This window comes from Xiphophorus hellerii, chromosome 5 (assembly GCF_003331165.1).
Source record: "Xiphophorus hellerii strain 12219 chromosome 5, Xiphophorus_hellerii-4.1, whole genome shotgun sequence".
In the NCBI taxonomy this organism is placed as follows: domain Eukaryota; kingdom Metazoa; phylum Chordata; class Actinopteri; order Cyprinodontiformes; family Poeciliidae; genus Xiphophorus; species Xiphophorus hellerii.
Window position 1 is genome coordinate 7,521,839 of NC_045676.1, and position 24,155 is coordinate 7,545,993.

The following is a 24,155-nucleotide window of genomic DNA, read 5'->3' on the forward strand; positions in this document are numbered from 1 at the left end:
TGAGACTGGACAAAAAGTCTCATACTAGCCGTTAGCTTTAGCTTTCAGGACAAACTAACATGGATTTTTACAAAATGAAGTTATTTAGTTCAGATGCTTATTACTTAGAGAAACACTCAGTGACAGGCTTGCTTTCTTTTACTTTGTTTGCTGTAATTCCTCAACTCAGGTCATCTATTGGATAATCACACACTGACAGTAACAACAAAACAGCAGCAGGTTTCCTCACCTATGACCTTAGTTCAATTTCTATGCAAATATAAACAAATGTAGGAGTAATTTCAACAGCTTTACACTCTCCATCGCCTCAACATTTTTAGGAGATGTAACTCGGACTCGATTTTCCCATGCATGTGAGAATCTGAGCTTTCCAAACTGTTTACATCTCTCTGTCCCTGCCCGACAGTGGCATCCAACAAGGAAGCAGGAACTGTCCAGTTTCTGCAGAGTCACAGTCCATATAAGGTCTGAGCTGCAGCGTGAGTCTGTGGCTCAGATGTGAGCATCAGGAAAGTGTTGTGCTTTTTTTTTTTTCTTTCTTTCCTTTTCAGTCACACATAAACAGGAACATTTCAGGGAAAGTAGTTGAGGAATGTGAGCGGAGACAAGAAGCCTCGCCAACTGAGGCTCCTCCCCGTTAAAGGGAAATTCAAAGTTACAAAACGGCCAGCGAGACAAAAACCCTCCGCATGATGATGACTTCAGATGCACAAAATCTGCTGCCGTGTTTACTGTTGACACTGTAAAACATTTGAAGCTGGTTTAACTTGAAAATGAAAGTCCACCTGCTGCCTTGAAAATTCAGTTTAACTCAAGAAAATTGTTTTGGTTTTAACTCTGAAATTAAAGTTCATGAAGTTTATTTAACAACAACAGACAAGTTGTCTAAACATTGTTTTTTAAGATCATTAATCTTGAATTGTGAGTTTTAACTTAATGTTGGAATTTAAACCAAATAATTATTTCACAATATGTAAGAAAAAAACTGTCCTCACCTGGTTAAAGAGCCGCATTTATCTATTATTTTACTCACATTATCAAGTTAAAATAACTTATTTTACTTTAGAATAATTTAAATTCTGGTTTCAAATTGCATGAACAAAATTTCTGATCTGTAATGAATTTTATTAAACATCACAATGAATTCAGCTCAGAAACATTTAGTGTGAACAGGACATTATCCTCAAGCTTTAAAATAAACATTTTCCTTAATAAAACACAAGAGTCAGATCAATGTAACGCTCTTCCATCTCAGGATACAGAAACAAGCCGCTAAGCATTCTGGGAAATAGTTCCCACTCCTGTCTTTTTCCTCTTTCAGGTTTTTTAAGTGCTAACCTAAAAACTCTAGTTTATTCAACTCTTGGAGGTTTGACAAATTTAATAAAACGTTAACACAACTTAAGTTTATCTTTCACAAACTCACATTTAGGTTCAACATCTAAAACTGGACAAATTTATTTGACTTAAAGAGTAAAAGATAGTAGACACAACTAAATGCAGATCAAATGTTTTACAGTGTACATCTTGAGTTAAGTTATTATTACTTTGTTTAGTTTTTGGCACATAAATATAAATGCACGCAGCAGATGGATTTTTGTGTTGCAGCTGTGGAGGAATGAAGTCATCAGGAGAAATTGGAACCTGAAACTTAAATCTCCCGTGTGGCAGGAGGCTGAGCAGCACTTTAAAACTCTGCCATAAATACAGATGTTTTAGTAAATATTAGGGACATAATAAGAAAAAATAAAAACAATAAAATTCCAAGAACTTATAATATTATGAGGATATAATTGTATGAGAACAAGGTTGAATAAAGTTACCGTATTACGAGAATAAAGTCATAATGTTACGACTTCATTATTATATTATTTCGGTTTTATTCTCATAATATTATAACTTTTTAATCGCTCAACTGCGACTTTATTCTCATGTTAGTTTATTCTCAAAATATTTCTACTTTAGCCTTGTAATTTTATTACAGAAACAACCGTCCAGTTACCATGTCAACTTGAATGTCCTGCATATCAAATATAACTTTGAAATTTGACTCTCTGATCATAATATCACTCAACTTTTTCTGATTCTAGCCAAGGAAAAAAAATAACTCGCATGAATAAAAAATAAAAAACAAATCCGTTAGATCTAGATGGTCCTTAATTGCATTTTGGGCCTTTCATACAACGCCGTTTTCTACAGAAACAGTAATGAACTTCACCACCACAGCTTTCTCATCAACATCAAGCTCTGCAGGAGGGGAAATGTTTCTGTATGCTTTTCGGTCAGGAGGGGGACACATTGAGTTGGAACACAGCAGCTTTGGAGCGATGCATATGCGGGGAAAAAGCAGGAAGAAAACGTCTTTCCTACCATTTCCCAGAGATGATGTTACTGAGACTGTAGGTTTCATTAAATATTTTTGTTTTACTGTTTTGGCTGACATGCGATGAGACACCAGACATTCCTTCTCCTTTCCCAGAAGCATTAAGCGTGGCATGGCAGTTGTAGGTGAGTTTTGTAACGCTTACAGGAATCAGGATCAGCTGTAATAACACAGGCCCCTGTGGCTTTAAGCTCCAGGCACTTCAGATAGGCATTATTATGCAAGCAAGCCGCCACCAACAGCGTCTGCTTGCAGGACAAAAACCCAGTCAGCAGTTACTGTCTCATGCTTCCATGCTAGATTTGCATTTCTGTAATTTTTTTTTTTTTTTCATCATATAGTAGCACCATACTGAGACAAACCCAAACTATCTTTTGCTCGGAAGCAGCAGGCACCTTCAAGTCTTTGAATTAATATTTGTTTTTGCAGAAAGGTGCCAAAAAGGTTTTTTTTCTCTCTTTTCGAGGATTTAAAACCCTCCTCAAAGGTGCTTATTTGCTCTTACCACAGTGCAATTCAAAGGATTATTGACTATCTTTTCTTTTTGTTGTGTGTCCAATAATTTTTAGAGAGCTTGGACAGGTTGGTCTACAGCTTCAGCAAAGACCACAGACAAAGGCAGATTTCAAAAATCCTCAAGAGCAGCACCCACTTAGTGGGCTGCCGCGTCGTCAAGATAACAACAGAATCGAAACATTGACAAAAACAAACAAAAAAATAGACTTATTTGCTGTCTAGATCTACAAGTGTTTTCTCTATTGGTCATTGCAATTCAGGAAGTTGCGCTACATAACCAGGCCAGGGGTTGAGCAGAGGGCGAGGGGAAGCAGTGAGGAGACTTTTTCCCTTTTGTGGGTTTCAATGAAGCCACTGCAGATAAACTGGAGAAGCATCAGGCTCCACAGTGGCAGCTACAGCAAATATACGATGGAGAATTAGCCAGGCTAATAAAATACATAATTATTAGAATAAAGTTACAATCAGATGTGCAGACAGTTAAAAATGCTCAAGAATCAATTTTAATAGAAATATGAAATAAGTTCATACTTCTTTCTGCTGCTTTTGTTTTAAATTTATTTTCTTTGTATTTAACTTTGTTTATTCTTCGTTCAATAAAGAGAAACTCAAAATGCGTTTTAGTTGCACGTCTTTGTTCCTCCTATTTGGAAATAAACTAAACATCGCACTACGCGTCCGCTCGGCCACCGTTCTTATTTTAAATTATTCTTTGGTGTTTTTTTTATTTAATAAGAAGCCACGCAGCTAAGCTAACCTGAAACAGGTAATTTAAGTTACAGAATTTTGTGCACAAACTTATTTTAGTGCAAATATAAACTGATGGAAGTTGTCTTAAATAAATGTTATATTTGATTGTCGTTTCTTCTTATTAGTCACATAATTTAAACAGAATCACAAAACTAGTAAAAAAAAAAATTATTTCTGAATTAAAAATCGTTTTTGAATTCAAGGTAACCCTAAAAATTTTAATCGAATCGAATCGATCGCTGGAAACTGGAAGATTTTCATCTTTAGTCGTAATGTTATAAGAAAAAAATGGTAAAACAATAAATTTGAAATAATTCGAGAATAAGGTTGTAACACTAGGAATAAAGTAGACATTTTATGAGAACTTCTACGAAAAATAACAATTTTTTAAAAATTATACTTTGGTACAATAAAAAAATACTTAATCTTTTAACAGCAGCGTCAAATTATTATCAGCAGCAGGACTTTAAACGATTCTTTAAACAGAAACAGAAGAAAGAAACAAACATCTTTAATAACTTTATTCTGGTAATATTGCATCTAGGGGTTGGTGATGTTATATTTCATGGTACTATTGTGATAATAATAAAAAAGATGGTAAAATATTATTTATTACTTATTCTTTAGGTAACTGGAAGGGACAGAATTGATGGCGCCACAAATACTGCTCTTTAAAAAATATTCCTATTTCAAATAAATTTCTGATTTTTATTACTAAAATGCACAAGGAGGCTTCAATTAATTATATTTTTGAATTTACTGATATTTGTTTATGCTGTTGTGGAAATAAAAAACAGGGGAGAAAATAATAAAAATAACATGTCAGTCAGGTTTTTCTTTTAGCATTAACTGAAATTTATCGAGATCAACAGTAAATCAAAATTTGTAAACGATACGATAAATGCCTAGCCCTAGTTGCATCTTTATTATTTTAATGTTTTGACTTTATTAAAAAATTACTTATTGTAGAAATATGACAACAGTCAAAGTATTTTGATAGTTTTTTGTGATGGGTTGACCCGGCGGGTCTGTGAGCGGTTGTGATGTTTCAGCATTTCGGTAGTTACAGTCGTCTTTGGTCTGCTTAAATTAAGGTGCCGTTGTCACTTTCGCTTTTAGCTCTGCTTTCGTTTTGATGCAGTGGAGATGAACTGAAATAAAAGTGATTTTGGGGAGACGAGGGTTTATTAAAGCTCCAGAGGTTTCTTTAACAAACGGACCTCTGTTTCCGGGTCCCTCAAATGATTTCATCGGAGCTCAGAGGAATGAGAAAACACATCCATCCACTTCTGTGTTTTCTGAAACCGGGCTCCTCTCACTTCCTGGTTTCTGAGCTTCCTGTGTTTCCCCCCCCTTGCCCTCGGCTCACTCACCCGCCAACAACTATGACTATCTACAAAACAGTGCAATGTCTATTCATAGGCACAATGGGATACAAATACAGCACAGGGAGGGAAACAGAAGCACTATACACTCTCATGCAGTATGTTACACATACGCCCACACACACACACACACACCCACACGCACACACACACACACACACACAGACGGACAGGACACAGTAAAGACATCAGCAGCAGTTCTAGCCTGGTGGTGTTTGCGGTGCAGCCTGCAGCGACAGGGTGCTGCTGTTGAAGGAGAGCAGGATGGAAACAAACTCCCGTGTTGGTTTCTTCTTTCCCAGCCTCTTCTCCGCTCAGCTCTCACTCCGATGTGAGAGCAGAGGAGGTGCTTGGGCCAGGTGGGTGCTGGGATGGGAGGACGTGGAGAAAAAAAACACAGGTGCTGGGTAGTTTAACCCGCCGACTCATCTCCGCCCTGCAGCGACTCCTTACGCTGGTTCTGACCGTTCGCGCTGGCATCCAGAATCCTTTGCACAAAGTCTTTGGTCCGCCCAGCAACTAGGGGACCTGCATGTGCCAGATGACATCAATTAAAGTGAGCAAGAAGGAAAGAAGATGAACAACAGAATTAGGGCTACAGCGATTAATCTGATTAATTGATTATTGAAATAATGGTCAAGTAATTTAGCAATCGATTAATCTTTAGTAAACTCTAAAAAAGGCAATTTGCTAAAAAAACAACACTCCTAGAACTCTAATTAAGCAAAAATATGTACATGTTACATTTAAAAAAAACGGAAAAAAACTGCGGCTGCCAAAAATAATCAGATTAATCGTGATGAATCAATTAATGAAGTAATTGTCAGCTAATGTAGTAATCAATTAATCCTTAACTGACGAATATAAACTCAAAATAGTGCCGTTGGCTGAAAGAGCAACACTCTTAGCTTAGCTGTAGTTAAGCCAAGAAAAATTACATTCTGCATTTAAAAGTGAAAAAAAACTATTGTTGAGACAATTAATTGTAATGAATAAAATAATCATCAACTGATTTAGTAATTGATAAATTATTAACTGACGTATATAAACTTTAAAAAAAACTTTTGCTGAAAGAACAGCACAGTAAGCGCAGAAGTTAAACCAAGAAATTTACATTTTGCATTTAAAACAAAAAACAAGTCCTGAAACGATTGATTAATGAAGTAATTGTCAACTAATTTAGTAATCAATTAATCATTAACTGATAAAAGGCTATTTGCTGAAAGAATAATATGCTCAAAGCTGCAAGTAAACCAAAAAAAATTACATTTTGCATTTAAAAGTAAAAAAAACAAAAAACTTGAAACAATTAATTGTGATGAATCGATTAACAAAATATTTAATAATTGGTTAATCATTAATAAACTCTAGAAAAGGCCATTTACTGGTAAAATTACTGTCAGAACTCAACTTAGGCCAAACAATTACAATACAAATTCAAAATACAAAAAATCGTGATGAATCAACTAATGAAATAATCATCAACTAAACTCGCAATTGATAAATCGTTAACTAAAACATATAAAATCTAAAAAAAGCCATTTGCTGAAAGAACAATGGCCTCAGACCTCTAATCGAGCTAAAAAAATTACATTACATAAATAAAAACAATCAGATTAATCCAGATGAATTGATTAATGAAATTATCGTCAACTAATTTAGTAATCGTTAATCCTTAACTGACGGATATAAACTAAGCAATTTGATGTACCCAAAAGCTGTAATTAAGCCAAAACTGTACAAAAATATATACACTTTGCATTAAAGATAAAAAAATATATACTTGCGCACCTGAAGTGGCATAAATTTTGCTTCATCTGATTCAAACTCTGTAAAAATAATGATCACCAGATCAGTTCTACACTGTATTTATTTTATGTTAAGCAGAAATGGTTGAACTTTCCAAATGCTGATGTTAAAAGTATTTCTTTAGCTACAGATGAAATCTTTGCTACAAATGATGAAGCGAATGCTAAAGGAATAATATGTTATTGCATTTTAGGCAATAAAATGTTTATTTTGTTATCTAAAAAAGGATTGAATTATTAGTTTATTTACATCTTTTACATCTAAAATGCAAAATTTGCAAAATGTGCCAATTTTTTATTGTTAATTGCAACCCTAACCAGAATCTAAGAAAGCGATGATGAATCTGGGAACATTTCAGCGTCTCACCGCTGGACTCTTTAAGGATGTCTTCGAGACGTTGGGTCATTCCACGTTCGTCTCCATCTTCCTCCTCACTGCTTTCCACCCGCTGTCGGATCACCTCCTTGATCCGTAGCAGGGCTCCCAAGAGGTTTTCTGAAACATGGAAAGTCAAGCTCCAAAGGTGAGCAAAGGTCAAATTTTGAAGACGAGTTTCTTAGGGTGTTTTCACTCCTGATAGTCTGGTGGAGTCGGTTGGATTAGGGAGCAAAATTGCAAACATTTGTTGCATTTTCAGGTGGTGCAGTTCGCTTATGCATCAAACAATCCACACCAAGTGAAGAACCTGTTCACCTCCTCACCTGGTGGTGGCGCTGCACTTAGAACTACTGAAGGAAATGACACAAAAACCCCAGAAGAAGACAAGATTCTTCTTCTTCTTCTTCATAAAATGCGGTCAGTAGGGTTTCTCTTTTTGTCAATGGTGAAAACTTCGACCACGGTTCGGTTTAAGTGAACTTTGGCACTGTTTGAATGCATATGTGAATAACAAGTAGATGGCTCCAAAAGCAGGAAACGGATTGCAGCGCAGGGCATTCTGGGTAAATACAACCAAAACAAACGCAAGAGTCTAGCGCTAGCAGGAGAAAGGGCTTGTGATTTTTTACCAAAGCCAAAAGAGAAATCCTGCAACTGCTAAAATTTTACAGCATTCCATTTATGTTTACATTTTGTGAAGAAGGAAGTTTTGCTCAGTGTCTTCTTCTGAGGTTTCTGTGCCGTTTTGTTCACTGGTTCTTGGTGCAGCGCCACCACAGGCAAGGAGGTGGACAGGTTTTTTTAATTAGTTTGAATCGTTTGACACAGTGTAGTGTGGAAGCAAACCACTCCAGCTGAAAATGTAACAAATGTTGCCATTTCTTTTTATCACCCATTGAACCGAGTCTACCGGTGAAAAAACTCTTCATCAGAAACTTTCCACTACACAATCACATGAAATTCACATGAAGCCTGAAATCTTTATGGATTAATTATTCTGCCCAGAATCCCGAGCACAAAGACAATGATCAGTAGATCAGCAGCTCTTCTAACGTTAAGCAGAAGTCGAAACTCTTTTCCACTTTAAGCTCGCCAAGAAACCTGCAGAAACTGCCGCCTCGCATGGAAGAAACATTTGAAATAAAACAGATCCTTTTTTTTGAAGAAATCTTCGGGTTGTTTTGTGAAACTGATGGGGGGCAGAGTGACCTGGAGCTGACTTCATTAGACACCAGAGCAGATTACAGCAGAAGAGTTATTCTGTTGTGGAAGATCCTGGATTGGGAAATGCTGGCAGCTTTCTGAAAATCTCGGATAAAGGTCAGTTTCGAAGATGCAACCCGTTTGTGACCATAGAAACAATTTGTAACATTATTGAACAGTGTAATGACAAATTTTCTGTCTTCAATCCTTTCTGTGACCTTTGCTATCTCTGTCCAATAGACTGAACATATTTTTTCTAAAAATTATATTTTACAAAACATTTTTAATACTTTAGACAATTTTTTTTAATGAAACTTTTAGTTTTTAGTTCATATTTTATTAGTTCATTTAAATGTAATCAAATTTCTTAATTATTTGTACTATTTCTGTGTTTTTTGTTTTACTTTGTTTTATCAAGTGAGATGACCTCTATAAAATAAAAATTTATAAAATTTTCAGTGCAATCAACATTTCTCTTGTGCAAAAATTGTAGGTTTTTAGATGTGTTTTATTATGCATTAATATGCATGTTTATTTGTCAAACATGCCTATTTTTTAAACTACACTTCAGACAATAAAACATTTTTCAAAAATGTTTTTATGAGCTTGAGCAACACTACAGACACAGAAAATCTTAGTAAGTATTTTTGTCTAGTTTCTAGTGGAAATATCTTAGTACCTTTTAAATAAAACAAACTAACATACAAGTAACTTTTCAGCAAGATAAAGGAATTTGTTTTAAGTAAATAAATCTTTAAAAATCTAAAAGATTACTAGTTTTGCTGTCAGACCATTTAACTTATAAGAAAACATTTTTCCCCGCATTGTAAGTGAAAAGTCTGCGAGTGAAATTTCAATTTTTTAATAATATTCAATAAATATTGACTTAAAACAAGCTCCTTTAGCTCTGAAAAGTTACTTGTATGCAAGTCTTGTCTTATTTAAACTGTATAAGATTTTTGCTGTAGAAATAAGACAGAAAAACTTTGTAAGATTTTGTGTTTTCACTGTGAACATAATGTTGTTCTCCACTGAGCAGCTGTGTCAAACTCATTTTCATTTTGGGCCAAATCAAGATCATGAATGCTCTAAAAGGGCCTGTTGTGCCAGAATGTATTGATAAAACCCATACACAAACTGTTAAAATATCAATTAATTCTGAAAATTAAATAATATTATTGAACATCTTTCCAGTCCCTCCAGGATTCGGTGATTCTTTCTGTAATAAAAATCAAAGTGTTTGTGGTACTAATTTGGAAATATTTGGAATATTTGTGCTTATTTATAACGATAAATGCAACTTTTTGTTACTCGCTGTGTAGATTATGGTCTATAATCTGACATCAATTAAGACTGAGGCATACATAATCTGCAAATTATGTATTAGCGCAAAAAAGTGTGGGGATTTGTTGATTTTGTGTGAATTTCCATGATAATTCTCAAAAAAACAGATAAAAACTACATTGATTTGATTGAAAAAATAATATATAAGCACACGCAGTGTATAGCCTAGATCTAGAGGGCCACATAAAAAAGCTACGGCGGGCAGGATTTGGCCCACGGGCCTTGAGTTTGACACATGTGCTGTAGAGAAACAAGGCAGTGTAGAAAGATGCTGACACATGAAAGATGTAACAGGAGCGCATGCAGCTATTGACATCTGGCTGCTCCACAAATCACATTTAGAAGCTGCATCTAATCCCCCGCCGGAGCGGGAAGAGCCTCGCAGCACCAAACTGGATTCTCTCTAATTAGTCAGCTGAGTGTCTCCCCGTCTGGACAACAAAGGTTCGGCTTTCACTCACGCACAGTTTCTCTGCATCAGCTTCTTTTCTGTGCGTCTACAAAACCACGGGCCGTGGTTTAACTCTGCCGCTGACGGGGTGAAACATAAGCACCGCCTGCGATTCTGACTTCGCCTTCTGTCAGGTCACCTGACCTGAGTAAACATCTTCTGCCAGGCTGCGCTTTTTCCACATGGATGGGATAAAATTTCTGTAACCTGCTTGTCTTTGCTGGAAAGTTTAAGTATTTATGAGACTGAATCACACAGTGAATTTGTAAGTTTCCGGGTACTGATGTCTTTTGGTGTTAGGTCTGCAGAGATGCAGAAGAGGAGCATCCAGAGCAAAACCACCGGGCTGAGAAACGGTTTCTTCCCTTCAGCCGTCAGACTGCTGAACTCGAGCTGAAACTAATTCAGCTTCACCTCATAAATTATTTACACACAGCTTTTAATATACATCTCTATATATATCACATAAATTATTTTGTTATGTATTTTTATTTTTTATTTGTGTGGTAGATTTCTTAGTATTGGACCTGTGTCCGGATTTAGAACAACAAAGAAAGTTGCACTGCAAAAACTGAAATCTTAATAAGATAAAATATTTTAAATTACGTTGATTTTTTTTGTTTGTTTGTTTTGGTAAGACATTTTTCTTACTATAAATTGTTGCTGTTACAATCTTTTTTTCTTATTTTAAGAAAAACATGCCATGTTTTTCTACTTTTTTCTTGTTTTTGAAAGATGACTTTTTGCAGTGTGATATGGCAATAAAAAAAAAATCCTGGAATATGTAGATATAGAAAATGCACTGTTGAAACATTGCCAAGCATTTTTGGCTTAGTTTCTGGTGTAAATATCTTGGTACACTTAAAATAAGACAAAACCAACTCACAAGTAACGTTTAGTAAGATTGTTTTAAATCAATAATGACTTAAAATTGATTTAAAAACTACTAGTTTTCCACTGGCAGAAAATTTCACGCATAAATATTGCTGTCAATTGCTAAAAAAAGTTTATGAATCACTATGTCTAAATTTGCATGTTTGAAATATAAATATAGACACAGTTGTGGTTTCTGCAGTAAAGGTGAAAGCTCCTCCTCCAGTCGAACTGTAAATTAAAAAGCAGGTCTAACGGGGCTTTATTTTAACTTTTTATCAGATTTTTTTGTAGCAGACAGCAGGTAATGTTGTCTCCCTGTACTCAAAATCAACTGAGGGAAACTTACTCCACTATACATGCATACAAGTAGCAGCAAACCTGTTCTGACTGATAAGATATATTTTATTTTCCAGTTCTTGGGTGACCCAGTTCTTGGGTGACCCAAGAACTGGTTCCGCCCTGGTCAACTGCCCTTATCGAAAACCGCAACTGTATTCACGTTCTCCAAAAATGTTTTATTGTCTGAAGATTCTCAGTTTTCCAGGTTTTTACGTCCCCCCTCACTTCTGAAACGATGGTTTCGGCCCTGCCGGAGAGCTAAGGGAAGCAAAGTAGCATGTGAGGTTTAGCTGTGTTTGTTTAGGCCTTTTACCAAAAATAACTATTTCATGAAGCCGAAACTAAAGCAAAGAAACGCTGGACAAAGATCAGGAATGAGTGGAATGCTGAAAAATTTGAGAAAGAAGAAACCTAAGGAAGTAGAAAAGTGGTTATGCTGTAAAAAAAAAAAAAAAAAGGCTTAACCAAATGAGCTAAAGAGGAGCAGGAGGAGGACTCAGGCGGGAAACTTGGCAGAGGAGAGGTGTTGATTAGCAGGAAGGAGGTGAAGTCACACTTCTCAGGTTTTTCCTCACTCTGTGTGTTTACATGCTCTGCAGTGGCCCTGTTACTATCAGCTTTCTGCTCTGGTTGGGCTTCCTAAACGGGGCATTTTTTAAAGCAGATGGCTTCTCTGCGCCTTTTATTTCATTACTACAGCGACGGATTCTTCGCATATGTTAGCCGAGCTACCGCTCATCATCTGTTGCATGTCAGAGGATCACCGTGGATAAAAGCTGTTAGGCTTTGTAGAGACGTCTGTGTGCCTCCCTCTGCATTATTGTAGCAACACAGAGTGAAGGATTATGGGTATGCACTCAGGAGGCTGTAAAAAGTCTCAGGATTCAGCTCAGAAACATATTTATCAGCAGTGATGTTAGAGGATGGCTGAAGTCTTGCTTCGAATTTCACAGTTGCGCTCAAAATAGTTCAGTGTTGTTAACCAATCACTCTGCGGTTGTGGTGAATTATTTACAACCTGCAATAACAGAACCAGCAGACCCAACAGTACGCTGCTCATTCAGCGTCACAGAATCAATAACTGATGGTACGAAGGAAATTTATTTTCCTGTTTGTCTGTTCTGCTTATGAATAAACAGGCTGCTCTATGTCGTCTAAGATTATACACTGTAAAACATTTGAAGGTGGTTTAACTTGAAAATGAAAGTCCACCTGCTGCCTTGAAAATGCAATTTAACTCGACAAGAGCATATATTTATCTACTATTTTACTCACAATATCAAGTGAAAATAACAACTTATTTTACTTTAGAATCATTTAAATTCTTGTTTCAAATTGTATGAACAAAATTTCTGATCTGATAATGAATTTTATTAAACATCAGAATGAATTCAGCTCAGAAACATTTAGTGTGAACAGGACATTATCCTCAAGCTTTAAAATAAACTTTCGCCTTAATAAAACACAAGAGTCAGATCAATGTAGCGCTCTTCCATCTCAGGATTCAGAAACAAGCCGCTAAGCATTCTGGGAAATAGTTCCCACTTCTGTCTTTTACTTTTTTCAGTTTTTTTAACCTAAAAACTCTAGTTTATTCAACTCTTGGAGGTTTGACAAAGTTAATAAAAAGTTAACACAACTTATTGTTCTTATCTCAATGTGATTCAGTAGGAACTCAGGTACTTCCCGTTTCTGTTCCTTCTGTCTGCCGCTCTTTTTTCAGCCATTACAACTGTTTAATCCATTGTTAACATGCCATAATGTGGTTTTCCAAGCCGCCTTTAAATGCAACATAAGCTCTATGATCAGGTGTGTGTTAGAATCATGGCAGCAAACCAGAAAAAGGTAAAAAACTTTGCACAGTTTTTCCCCCAGTCTAACAACCGGCCCTTTGAGGACATTCATGATCTTGATTTATTTGTTTATTTGTGTATTTAAGGATCTCCATTAGTCTCTACCGTAGTATTTTTCCTGGGGTTCACATCAACATTACTATAAAAATCCTTTACAAACATTCCTAAAAAGACAAATAGGTATTTCTTAAGACACAAAGGAAGTTGAATTAAACATAAAATTTAAACCAACTAGTTCAATAACTTACAAACATTACGAAAAGACATGAGAAAAATCCTATTTTCAACCACATCAGAACTTAAAATATACTGAAAGATGTGACCCAAAATGAAAATGAGTTTGACTAAAGTCCTAAAGGTTTCAGGGCTTTTTTTAAAAAAAAAGCACTTAAAAAAACAACAGCAGCTTACTATATACTTTCTGCAGAGGAAGAATCAATGGGATAAAGTTTTCTTCATGTTTTATTTAGAACAGTGCCTGCAGGGTTTCTGCTGGGTTTATGTGTGGAGTTTTAAGTTTTACTCGCTATTATTTTGAACACAGATATAGATTTTTAAGACGTTTAAAAGGTTCCTTTAGGCTCAGCAGAAAACATCAGCAGTAAAGTGGCCACTTTGCTCACCGTACTCCTGGTTGAGCCCCCACAGCTTGATCTTGTTGGCTTCATGCTGGGCCTTCTTCTTCAGCCGGCAGGCCCTGAAACCCAGGAAAATAAGACCGTCATCCACTGGAACCGCCAACTCCGCTACAGGCTTTCCTTTCATCGCATGATCCCATTACCGAGCAACTGGTGGGATTTAGCAGAAGAAGCAAACTAAACAATGAGGAGTTCCTTCACCCTGCATTGTTCTTCCTCAGGAGGGGATATCAGAGCGTTTGAAGATGAGACTAAAACAAACAGTTCACAAAGCAGATTGAACAGCCTCATGGGGATGATTCTCCTCAGAAAGCTGAGCGTTTCCTCCCGTCTTGCAGCTATGACTCAGTTAAATCAACCTGCAGATCAGAGCTGCTGATAGCTCAGGATTCCTGGAGCTTTAATATTTATACTTCTGTATTTACAGAGAGGAAGTTTATATGAACTCCCTGTATGAACAATAGTAATTAAATGAAAAAAAAAAAAAAGTTTTATTTACATATTTGTTGAAACTGTCACTATGTCGTGATGGTACGGTACGATACAGATGATCTGTGGAAAGATCGAGATCCTCTGCCTTCTTCCAGTGCCAATTAGAAACAACCAATCAGAGCCAGGAGGCGGGTCTTAGATGAGGCGACAAAATAAAAAATGTGAAATGATCATGACTCTGACACTTGGTTGAGAATATGAGCATTTAGTGAGTTAAAAAGTGGAGTAATCACAACACAATCAGCATTAACAGCCAATATGTTGCTCTTTCTGTTATTTTCAAGTTCTGCTTTTCACATTTTACAACTTTACTCAAATGCATTTGCTTTGTTCTTGTCATTTTTGGTATTTTGGTTCATTTCTGAAGAGGACCCCAAACTTGAACACTCACGACCCTAAGGGAGGCCCCGACCCCAACTTTGAGAACCCCGGTTTTAAGCAATGACAATACACAATTTGGGCTCTAAAAGGAGTGAGTATACTAAGAGTTATAGTTAATATTTTCCTGAGGACTAAGTGAATGCATCAAGCATTTTTTGCTTTGAAGTAACTGGGAAAGAGCACCAGAGGGAAGGACTGTAAGCGGTCAGGATTATGTTGCTGTGACCCTTGACCTCAGATCAGACAGCCACAATATGAATTCACAAAAAGACAAGATTCTTCCCAAATGAAATATCTGCATGTTCACATAAAACAGGCTCTCTGACATATTAAAGGAAAAGAGAAACAAAAACACTTTCCGTCTTAAGACAGGGTGTTTGTGTTTGTGTAAGATAAGCCTAAAATCCTCTTCATTATTACCGTCCCAGATTCTGAATTTTGCCCCTCCCTTACTGCAGAAATGAACTTCCCATGACCCGGCTGTCTCTTCTTGTCTGTAACTCTGGGCTTAGTTTATTTCCTTTCATGCTTCATCTCTCCATCGTTTCTTCTTCCCCTGACATTTTTCATGATGATATCAACATCTGGCTTGCTTAAATCTCAACATATTTAGGCTTCAGAAGAAATATGAGTGACATCTTTTCCATTTCTGTTGGAAAAACTACATTTTGAGTCATTGTGAACAGAAGAAAAACTGCCTTAACAAGCCTAAATAAAGAGTTTGCACACTTTTATCCACAGTAAAAGTTACTCAGTAGGTGAGTCGACTTTTTACCAAATACTTTTTGACTCTTACTTGAGTAATTTCTTTGACAGCAACTTTTTACTTTACTTCAGTAAATATATGTTGAAGCAGTGCTACTCTTGCTTGGTACAATTTTTCAGATTACCCAAAATTTGTACTCAAGTAAGAGTAATACTACTTCAGTATATTTTTACAAAGGTAAAAGTAAAAAGTAGTCTTCCAAGAAATCACTCAAGTAAGAGTACAAAAGTATTTGGTAAAAAGTCGACTCACCTACTGATCAAATTATCAACCATTTAATATTTAAAAATTACAGAATCAGACAAATCAAAATATAAAGTTTAGTGAAATTTGTGGTATTTAAGGGCAAAAATAACAATAATTCATATAAAAAAACCAACAAAATCAGGCAAAATAAGTTTTTTTCCAAATCATTTTCTTTCAATAAAAAACTTATTAAACTTTAATAAAAACTGCAGGTTTGTGTCTCTGTCTGGAGTCTGCTCCACCCAGTGGGAACTCAAATTTCTCACTCATGCTTTAGAGAAATAAACAAAAACGTCAGAAGTAACTCTCCACAGACGACGTTACACTGAGGATCGTCTTACCTGGACGCCAGCTTGTTCTTCTCCTTGCGGGATCGCGCTCGGGCCACGGCGGGCAGGTCGTTGACCGGGCCCATGCCCTTAATGGCAGCGTTGAGCTTCTGCAGCTGCTCTCCGATGTTGTGCAGCTTCTGAGGGTTGGGCGTCAGGTCGCTGGCGTCTGTTTTTCGCGCTTTGCGGCGCCCTTTCTTGCCTGAACAAGGAACATTGGAATCAACTCGTGGCCCGATTGTTAAAGCATCAAAATCTTTCTTCCTGATGAAATGATAATACAATACACATCCTCTGATGTTTCAAAGGGTTAGGTTAATATAGAATAATATTAGGTAATTTCTCTTAGCAGTTTGCAGAGAAACTTTTTGGCTTCCTTGAACAAGTTAGCATAGGTCTATGGGCTTTACAAAACATGTTCATTACATTTTTTGCCCAAAAATAATTCTTAGATAATGAGGTTTTACTCTCCATTCTGTCTATTCTGAGGTGTTCTGGTGTGTCTTATCACTTTAAATGCAAATAAGCTGCTGCTTGCCACGCAACACTACTCAACGTTTACATTCACACGTGACAATGGCTGCAAACCATACATCTTTGAAAAGCAGAAGTGGAACCTCCTGCACAATCAACAAAAATGCAGCAAGTGGTTTCTAAATGGTAAGTCAACAACAAAACACTTGTCTTTTCCAGCAGCCATTGTACTCCACGTACAGTGGTAAAACCAGCTGACCAAACGTAATGGAGCTCCACTGAGGTTGCTAGGTGACGGCAAAGCGCTTGTCGCAACAATCGGGAAGTTTTTGAAACTGTTCATTTTCCCAACACCAAAAATATTAACGTATTGCCAAAAACTGGCTGTTTTTTTTTTTAAGTGGTTGGGCAGTTTTTAGAAGCAGTAGAGATCCAAATGGAAGTATAAAAATGTGAATTTTACAAAATATTACTCTTCATAGTAAAGTAATGAGCTCCTTTGATGTGTGGTGTTTTAAAAAATATATTTTTGGATTTTTTATTCATTTAAAATACACTCAAATATTTGAATATTATCATTTTTTGTGATCAACATGGTGCCATTTTCCAGACATTTTAAACCAACTATCCATAAAATCATATCTGCAAATATGTAGGCTTACCTGTTAATGTTCTGTAATTTGCCTGAGTAAAAGATATTTTTTATCTTTTGTTCTGAGATTGGGCACCAAAACTGACTCCAGCCTAGGAGCCCTTATTCTTCTAAATCCGGCCCTGATGGTAGCTGTAAGAACATCCCTGAACTTCAGCCATTAGCAGGCTGTGACTTCAGTGAGCTAAATTAGATTAATGGCCCGTATCACACTGCAGTGTGCTTGAGATCACGGACTGCTAAGCTAATGCTCTGCAACAGTTGGGTCTGATGTAAGACTCACTTATCAGTGAGTACTAAAATATTCAAAGCTTGACATAAAAGTTGCATGTAGGACACAGGCTGAATGTGAGAAGGAGGAACTGGGGTGATTACAGCTGTCAGTGTAAAGACTCCTGCTGCTCTCTTTTAGTGGAGCTTAAACTCACAGTTCTGGTTTCACCTCTGTAATTACGTCTGCAATTACCAGCTGATTAACCAGTTATTTCATCACAATTCATAACTGGCTCCCAGTTTGACACACAAAATCCCAGTGGTGCTCACAGAAAAGTTTTAGAGGTGACCAGACCAGGTCACCTCTATGAAAAGAGACATAAAAAACCCCAAAAATTATATTTTTATTTATTTATTATTTGTATTTTTATTTATAAAATTATATTTATATATAATTATATATAATTCTATACATAATTGTAAATATACAAATATATAATATTTAATTTGATACATTTATTTATTGGGTTTTACATTTTTGTCTTGATTGAAGACAATGACCCTGTATTCCTTTCTATGCCCTAAAAATGGTCACTTTCCTAAAATACCAAAAATAATGGCCGGAGTTACTAAGTAATTTTTTATATTTTTTCCCAAAAGTGAATTTGGCGGGGGGGAAAAAATCACCTCCTTAATTTTCTTTGGCCTAAAGATGAGGCCAAACAAAAAAAAAACTCTTGTCAAAAAGTGACTTAGGCCATTGCTTTAGGACGATGAATGAATGAATCCCAGTGGCTGGTCAACATTTTTCACGAGGGGGCCTTGGGCCCCTCATGGCCCCCTCTTGGGGTCGCCACTGTTGTATCCTTTTTTTCCCTTCTCCTAAATGTTGCTCACCCTCGCGGCGGTACAGCGTGCTGGGTAGCGTGCTGGAGCTCCAGGACAGAGACCAGTGGACGTTGCTGCCCAGCTTCTTCTTCGTGGCCGACTCCCGGGAGCGTCTGTACTCCCAGAAACAGCGACGCTTAGCCGGGCGCTCGCCTGGTTGCCTCGCTGGCTTGGGCTCCACCTCTGGAAAAACACACAAAAACAGGAGGAGGAATTAGAACAGAGACTTTCGTTTTTTCCCAATTTACTCTGACCTCTTCTTGAATTCAAAGATTCTATCTATTCCTAAGTGCAACCTTGTAGAACTAACCACATTCTTCAGTGTGTAAGTTGTTACTGAGGGAAACAACTTAAGGTTTACTTATATGAGAAATGTGTAGAAAAAGGAAAGTCATCAGTTCTCAACATGTCATACCAACTTATGCAGCCAATGATACATTAAATCCATTTTCCACAATCTATTGGTTAATTGTAAGAAATGCAGTAATGACCAGCAGAATTAGGGAAGTACCTAGATACATTTACTCAATTACATTTACTTGAGTACATTTTTTGTGTAGGAGTATTTTTACTATGCTGTACTTTTAACTTTTACTTGAGTAATTTTATTATGAAGCATTTCTGCTCTTACTTGAGTAAAATTTCTGGATTTTCTACCCACTGAATGAAAACCAAAATATGTTTTAACCAAAAACTCACCAGACACAGACACACAGCTGCAGTTTTTTTGTTTGTTTCTTTACAGTTTCAAGTTTTTTATTGAAAGAAACTGATTTGGAAAAATATTTTGCCTGATTTTGTTATTTTTGCTACTTATGGGAATTATTATCATTTCTGTCCTTAAAATACCAAAATTTCCACTAAACTTTATATTTTGGTCTGTCTGGTGATGTAATTTATAAATATTAAATTATTCATAATTTGATCAGTTACTCAGTACTTGAGTAAACTTTTTTGCCAAATACGTTTTTATTCTTACTTGAGTAATTTCTTGGACAGCTACTCTATACTTTTACTTGAGTAAAAATATGTTGAATTAGTGCTACTCTTACTCAAGTACAGTTTTTGAGTACGACCCACCTCTGATGACTACCAATAAATTATAGCTACCACTGGAATGTACTTCAGTAATTTCTGTAGCATGTGTGCATAGTGTTATAATATTACACACTCTCTATCGATCCATAACTTAAGTGTTGCTAGATGTTTGCATCAGATAAGTGGCCCTTCACTTGAGGCTTTAGCCTCAAGTTGAATTATTAACCCAAATTATTAGCCCATATTTTAAAAAAAGAGAACAAATAATAACCAGAGCATGCAAAATATATAAGCCTGTCAAGGATCATCAGAATTTCAATTATTCTAAAGTAAAATAAGTATTTATTTTAACTTGATATCAAAGTAAAATAATAGAGAAATGTGGCTCTTTAACTCGGTTAAAGGGCAGTTTTTTTCTTGCATATTGTGAAATAATTATTTGGTTTAAATTGCAGCATTAAATTAAAACTCACCATTCAAGATTAATGAACTTAAAAACCAACGTTTAAACAACTTGTCTCTTGTTGTTAAATTGACTTCATGAACTTTAATTTCTGAGTTAAAACCAAAACTATTTTCTTGCATTTTCAAGGCAGCACTTTCATTTCCAAGTTAAACCACCTTCAAATGTTTTACAGTGTGTTTTGGTTTCAACTGGAATTGTACAATTCTGATTTTGTGAAACCTGTTGAAAAGAAACAAAATATCTTAAGTCAGTGGTTCCTTTTTTTGAGTGATCAGAGAAACAGTGATGAAACCGTCCCGATGCTGAATCCGACCCCCGAGCTTTTCTATTAATAGTAAATGTCACTCTCTCTATAGAAGTGGAAAACATTGACAGCCATATATAAGACAATTATTAGAAGAACAACCTAAAAAATCTGAGCCCTAATCATAACTGACAGGTTTTTAAGTTTATATTCCTGCCTGTATGAAATCATGCTGGGAGCCTTAATCCACCAACACAGGCTTCATGTCCAAATGAAAAGCTAGCACCAGAAGAAAGCACATATACTGTTTCATGGACAGACGTCACTGTAGATTAGCCTCAGGCATCCAAAGCCACAAATAATAGCTTCATAAATAAAATAAATCCGCCACCGGGACAACAAAAGGAGATGCTTCTCCACACCCCAATAAAATCCTGCTTTGATGAAGATGTTCTAGTGAGAGCAAATCTGATTTGCACAAACAAAACACGAAGTCCGAGAGTTTTTCCATTAGCCAAGTGCTTTCAGATAAACACACACACACGCACGCAGGCATACACACACACACACACAGCTTATGTAACATAATGTCATCTGGTCCAGTCTGCAGATAACACCATTGTCTACATGTTCACATTCTCCCCTCAGCTCAATCTTTCCAACCCACACAGACATATTCTGCCCTTCCACTCTTCCCTCAACCTCCTAAATTCACAAACTCAACCACCCATTACAGACAAGATTATCTGGATAAATAGACACCAACTCTGCGGAGAAGAAAAATGGAGAAATTTGACTCCAGCTGTGGTTTGGGATCAAGATACATCCCTTTGTTACCTTGCAGTAGGAGGCCTAAGAGTTGTTTATTTATGGGAGGAGGAGGGATGGTAATCGGAAGGAGACTGGAAAAATAAAACAAAATCTACTCTGAAGATCTAAACATATATATGTGTAATATAACATATGAAATAGATTTGTTATATATAATCTCTTCATTATAAATTTAAAATCTGCAGCAGTGGTTTATCTCCAGCAGCTGATAGCAGCCAAGCGGCTAATATAAGCTAGCATAAACTAGCTAAGTCCTACCACCAGGCTTAGCTAGTTTTCTGTGGGAAACCCTGTGTATTACAGATACATATAACATAAATATGTAATATAGCATATCAGAAATATATGTTATATTTAATTTGTTCAGTTTAAATTTAAAATCTGCATCAGTGGTCTGTCTCCGGAAGCTGCTAGCTGCCAGAAGCTAATATAAACTACCGGTGGCATAAACCATCGGGCTTAGCTACAGTAGTTTTCTGTGGGAAACTCTGCATATTACATATTTATTCAATAAATCAATAAAAAAAATTTTTTTAAATGTCAAATATAATTTAAAACACTTACTGTTTGCAGGTTAGTGATACAAATCACATGGATATCATAATATTTGTACAAAATATAGAATAGAATAGAATAGAATAGAAGTACTTTATTCATCCCAGAAGGGAAATTACTTCGCAGTTACAGCATAGAGACAAGACACAATAACAACTACCACTGAGTAGTAGTTGTAGATAAAAAATAAAATATAAAATGCTATAAATTGTAATTATTATTTATATTTGCTAAATACAAGAAGTTTAGATTTTTTTCTGAAAATATTGGAACATGCGTTTATTTCCGGTGAAACAGAGCTGCTGTAAATACTGTTTGGTTGTAAGATCTCCCTCTTTATTATGTTTGATGCTGGTTTTCAGATGTGGAACATTGTGCAGGTCTGCTCTTGTTGCACGTTCAGGTTCTGGTTTATTGGCACCAGAACAGTTAGCAAGTCACAAAGATTACTGTGTGGCTCAAATCCCGCCAATTGCAAAAGTAGGTATCACAGTTTGAAACTGGTTCACATTCTGGAAAACAAAGTCTACTCTGCAAATACACAAAATCTTACTGATGTCATTGCTTTGGATTACATGTCCATATTGCCAGGCCTTTTTCAGGTTTATTCTCGATAATGAGACCTCTGGTTCTCACATTATTCTGGTGCAAAGATTTGCACTTTTGTAGGATTGCAGTGGGACAAAGATGAGCAACAACGTCACTGCAAAAACTTGAAAATAGTCAAAACTAACTTACAAGTAACTTTTTAGTAAGAAATGGGAGCTTGCTTTAAGTAATTAATTTCTTATAATTGATAAAAAGTACTAGTTTTGCTGGCAGATTATTTCTCTTATAACATGACATTTTTCCTGTAAGTGAAACAATCTGCCAGCAGAACTAATACTTCTTATCAATATTCAGAAATGATTGACTAAAATAAGCTCTTATTTCAAGTGTAGTAAGATTTTAGCATTAGACACTAAATATTAATATACTTTGTAAGATTATTTGATTTGAAAACTCGTAGTTTTTATTGCTTGTTTTATAATTGCTTGTTTTATAATTTATATTTATTATAAACACTTTGACTGAACTGGGCTGAACAAATAAATAAACTTGACTTGACGTTGCCACGCAGACCGTAAAGCCAGAACTCACCACACTCAGTTTCTGAGGAGCTTGAAAGTTCAGCCTCCACCGCCGTTTCCTCCGCCCCTTCCTCCTCCTCCTCCTCTTCTTCCTCCTCCTCTTCTTCCTCTTCCTCCTCATCCTCCTCCTCCTCCTCCTCCTCCTCCAGCTCTGTGTTCGCCTGGCTGTCCTCGCTGCCCTGCACCTCCTGCTGAGCCTCAGCCTCCTTCACCTCCTCCGGCGGAGCGCTGAGCGCCGGCCTGGCCGCCTTCTCCCCTCCCTGGCTCAGAGAGTAGTTGTGTTCCTCGCTGCAGTGCTCCAGCGCCAGCCCTGATCCGGCTGCCGCCGCTTCCTGTTCTTGCCCCTCCTCTTCCTCAGGCGCCACCTGATACACCTCCACCGTACACTCCCTCGACACCTCTTGGTCGCATTCGTCTCCCATCCCCATTCCGGCGGCGCACAGCTCCCTCTGTGTTGCCACGGTAATGGAGCCACACGGCGACTTCATCCCCGCCGCCGTGACCTGGACTTCCTGGGTTATGGGAGGGGCCGCGCAGCCGTCCCTCCTCTTCTTCCACTCCTCCTCCCCCTCCTCCTCCTCCTCCCGACTCCTCCCCCAGCGGCCCATCAAGATGGCGTCCTCGGAGCACGCCAGCAGCTCCCCGCCGACTCCGAGGCCCAGCTTGGTGTAGCGGGCCATCTCGTCCAGCGCGGACACGTCCCAGCGCTCCGGATGCTGGTCCTCGCCAAAACCGCCGTCATCCACCAGGTCGCTCAGCAACTCGAAGGGCCGTTTCCTTGGCGACGCTGGGGAGCCCAGCATCAGGAGCACGCTCTACAGCGGGCAAGCAGAAGACATTTATTTAGACAGACAAAGTACTCCAGTACTTTAGTAAAAGTATTGATACTCAAGGTCAATTGTTGCTCAACCACAAGTAAAAGTTGCCCAGTCAAAAGTTCACACTGCAAAAATTCAAAATGTCACCAAGTATTTTTCTCTAGTTTCTAGTGCAAATATCTGAGTACATTTGGAGTAAAACAAAACTAACTTATAAGTAACCTTTCAGCCAAATATAAGAGCTTATTTTAAGTCAATAATTCCTTGATATTGATGAAAAAGTTCTAGTTTCACTGCAAATTATTTCATGTATAAAATGGAAAAAATATCTTGTTGAAAGTAAAATAATCTGCCAGTTTAACTGCCACTTTTTTATCAATATTAAGAAATTATTGACTTTAAACAAGCTCCTATTTCTTGCTTAAGAGTGTAAACAGTAAGTAAGTATTTTCACTTATAACAACTGAAAATACACTATTTGTTTTACTTAGACAAATAAGATATATGAACTTATTTTAAGAAAGATATTTTTAAATTAAGAAAATGTCACTTGAAATTAAATTTCTTGAAAGCAGCAAATATACAGTTCTGGAAAACATTAAGAGATCACCAAAAATGATCAGTTTCTCTGATTTTACTTTTTATAGGTTAATATTTGAGTAAAATTAACTTTGCTCTTTTATTCTATGAACGACTGACAACATTTT

General features: G+C 36.8%; 1 protein-coding gene across 6 annotated transcripts in view; it reads right to left on the minus strand.

Moving 5' to 3' along the window:
• Positions 1–2,165: 2,165 nt before the first annotated feature.
• LOC116720511 (CREB3 regulatory factor-like) overlaps positions 2,166–24,155 on the minus strand; it is a 36,115-nt gene continuing 14,125 nt past the window's right edge. For all 6 annotated transcript variants that reach the window (XM_032563813.1, XM_032563810.1, XM_032563811.1 and 3 more), the window contains 6 exons: positions 22,641–23,445; positions 18,376–18,549; positions 16,152–16,341; positions 13,911–13,984; positions 7,210–7,338; positions 2,166–5,562 (listed from right to left, as the gene is read on the minus strand). In XM_032563813.1, the coding sequence (XP_032419704.1) occupies positions 5,447–5,562; positions 7,210–7,338; positions 13,911–13,984; positions 16,152–16,341; positions 18,376–18,549; positions 22,641–23,445 (1,488 nt within the window). In that variant the 3' untranslated portion in view covers positions 2,166–5,446. The remainder of the gene's footprint in view (positions 5,563–7,209; positions 7,339–13,910; positions 13,985–16,151; positions 16,342–18,375; positions 18,550–22,640; positions 23,446–24,155) is intronic.